This window comes from Pygoscelis adeliae, unplaced genomic scaffold, assembly GCF_000699105.1.
Source record: "Pygoscelis adeliae isolate BGI_AS28 unplaced genomic scaffold, ASM69910v1 Scaffold251, whole genome shotgun sequence".
NCBI lineage: Eukaryota > Metazoa > Chordata > Aves > Sphenisciformes > Spheniscidae > Pygoscelis > Pygoscelis adeliae.
This window is the reverse complement of record NW_008824109.1, coordinates 1,113,080-1,115,853: the sequence shown is the minus strand read 5'-3', so window position 1 is coordinate 1,115,853 and position 2,774 is coordinate 1,113,080. Positions and strand designations below refer to the sequence as shown.

At 35.7% G+C, this 2,774-nt stretch overlaps 1 protein-coding gene across 3 annotated transcripts in view; it reads left to right on the top strand.

Moving 5' to 3' along the window:
* MYO1B (myosin IB) overlaps positions 1–2,774 on the top strand; it is a 101,304-nt gene that overhangs the window by 87,547 nt on the left and 10,983 nt on the right. For all 3 annotated transcript variants that reach the window (XM_009334196.1, XM_009334195.1, XM_009334197.1), the window contains 2 exons: positions 1,963–2,037; positions 2,451–2,585. In XM_009334196.1, the coding sequence (XP_009332471.1) occupies positions 1,963–2,037; positions 2,451–2,585 (210 nt within the window). The remainder of the gene's footprint in view (positions 1–1,962; positions 2,038–2,450; positions 2,586–2,774) is intronic.

The window sequence follows — 2,774 nt, the reverse complement described above, 5'->3', positions numbered from 1 at the left end:
TCTGTGGTGTGGTTTTTCAATGTATTTTTTAAATAGTGTAAGTGGCACTTCTGTCTCACCTGAAACACGCAGATTTTTCTGAATAAGAACATAGTCTGTAGTTCCAATATACCACTGTTACCACAGGCAATTCTCATTTGTCTGATGGCAAAGTATTTTCACCCATGACACATGGAGGTGAAGATTTAAAGTTGGTACAAGTGATCAAGAGTAAACCAGTAATTCTCGAGTCTTTTTTTTTTTTTTTTTTTTTTGTTATTGTATAAGTAGATTTTAATAGCATTTGTGGTACTTTCCAGATTTAGGCTTTTCTGGAACTGCTTGCATTTCTCAGTGCTTGCTTTGCAGCTTCCCTGCAGCGCCAATAAGATGTGTGGGTGTATATTAGTCCTTTTGTTCCAAATTAATTTGCACACCTTGCAGCTCATGAAGAATAATGTAAAGCAACATCATTAAAGAGAGTCTCTGAGAACATGGTGAGATTTGGGATGTCTGTGGTTGGAGTGGCTTTGAGTGTGTTAATTTCCATCCCTGAATAATAAATAAAGGATGTACACTAATTATAGAGCACTAAACCTTACAGAAAATCAGCAAATAAGAACTCTAATGATTTTTCTTATAAAGTAAGGAGGAAAAAATTACCTGCTGTATTTGCATAGAATGAAGACAGCTAGCTGAATGCTGTCAGTTTTGTTGATGCATCTTAATGTGTAATTAAGCAAAACCCATTTATCTGTGGGGTTTTTTTAATCCCAGAATGGTGACAGATGCTTGCTTTCAAAATGCTGGCTTATCTTAAAATGCATGATGCTCAGTATGGGGCAGAAGGTGTGCCAGGGTAAGCCAAGCGAACTTTTTCCTTCTAAGTTGATGTGGTGTTTTCTTCTATGGGTTTCCCTTTATTTTCTGGTTACAGTGAACTCGACAACACATAGCAAGTTAGCTAAAACCACTAAATTTGCTCTGGGGTAAATTATGCAAAGCCACGATGTTTTCCCTGGTTTTTGCTCAAAACTTTTAACAGGTGTGTTGCAGGCTGTGCCAAAGTTTGAAAAAAATTAGGGGATGTTTCAGCTAACTTGATGTGAGCCTGGGCTTCACATAAAACTGCAAACCGGTTGTGCGCTCTCTCAGATTGGGTTTTCTGAGGGGGAGAATTTAGATACTATGCTAGTTAGCACTGACAGAAATACCAGAGGCAAAACAAGTACTCTGAAACTTGCATTTACAAGCATGTATAAAAAATAAGTATCACCTGCAAAAATGGTTCTCAATGATCACTTTTTTGATTATTTTTTTTTTTTTTTAATAAATTTTAGGAGCAAATACCAAGCTTGCTGACATTAAGCAACCTTTGTGTTGATTCTCTGCTTTTATCAAGCACCAAAACCTTATTTTCCTTTTGGAATGAAGACTGCTTGTGTGAAAAGAGTTTTTGCATGCCTAAGTCTGCTCTGGGGAAAAAAAATCCCTTTTTTATTATAGAAAACTCTGTGTATTAAGAATCTTAAAGGACAAAAATCAGAAACGGTTCATCAGTTGATGTAATTAACATCAGTTCAGTGTCACTTCAGACACAATAAAATATGTATAACTGATGATACCTCACTTTTTCCAGTCCAACTTTATGCAAAAGCCTATGAAAATAGATTCTGTGTCTGAGTTCATGCTGTGAATTCAACAATATTTTAATAGCTTTCTTTTGCAGAGGAAAGTATTTCAAATTCTCTGTTAAATTTGCAAATGACTGTACTCGGGTCATCCAAAGTAACTTTCTGACCTCTTGGTCCATGGTCTGGTTCATATATTTTAAGTGTACCCAGTTAGTGTTTCTATTTCAGGGAACACTTTGCATGTTTGTAGGCTTTTTTAGTATTTTCTGCCATAGAGCTTTATAAAAAAGTACCTGTACAAACAAATTCATTCTTTGTATTCACTTTGAGGGTTTGTTTAACTTTTCAGGTCCGTAGAGAGTACAGGAAATTCTTCAGAGCCAATGCTGGAAGAAAAATCTATGAATTTACCCTTCAGAGAATTGTATGTATATATCCGTACAAAGCACACGTACATTTTCCATGTTTTAAATTTTTGTTTTCTAGCAAAAGTGACAGCTGTATTATAGCCTTGATAGTCTTTATAAGGAAATGTCCAAGCTAAGCATATGGAAAACTGACAACTTAAATATTCTGATGTTGTAAAGAAAGGATAGTGATAGTGTTTTGAAGGTGTGGGAATGGTACTAACTGAGCATTTGCCACACTTGTATGATATCTAAATCTGCATTTCTCAATATACCTGGCTTTTTAAATCCATATTCAGGTTTATGAAAGCTGAGAGTTGCAGTTTGGTAACTGTGCTTTTAATCACAGAGCATCTGCTTTTCCTTGCTTATTTCAGTAACTCTGGTATTTGAAGATTGATAAAACATCTTGCTTCGATTTTTATCACAGATGCAAAAATACTTCCTGGAAATGAAGAATAAGATGCCTTCTTTATCACCAATAGATAAAAACTGGCCAGCGAGACCTTACCTTTTCTTGGATTCAACTCACAAGGAACTAAAGAGGATTTTCCATTTGTGGAGGGTAGGATATGTTCTGGTCCAGTCTGTACAGAACTTCATCACATGATTTTCAGTAGTTTTGTGCTGTTCATGAAGAGCCTATTTTTAGGATGTATTTCTTCCTGTTCCAGATGGGATATCTTATTTCTTTGGAAGAAGTGTGTCTTTTGATCATTGTCTTTGGCCTGCAAAGGGTATAACATCCTGCTTG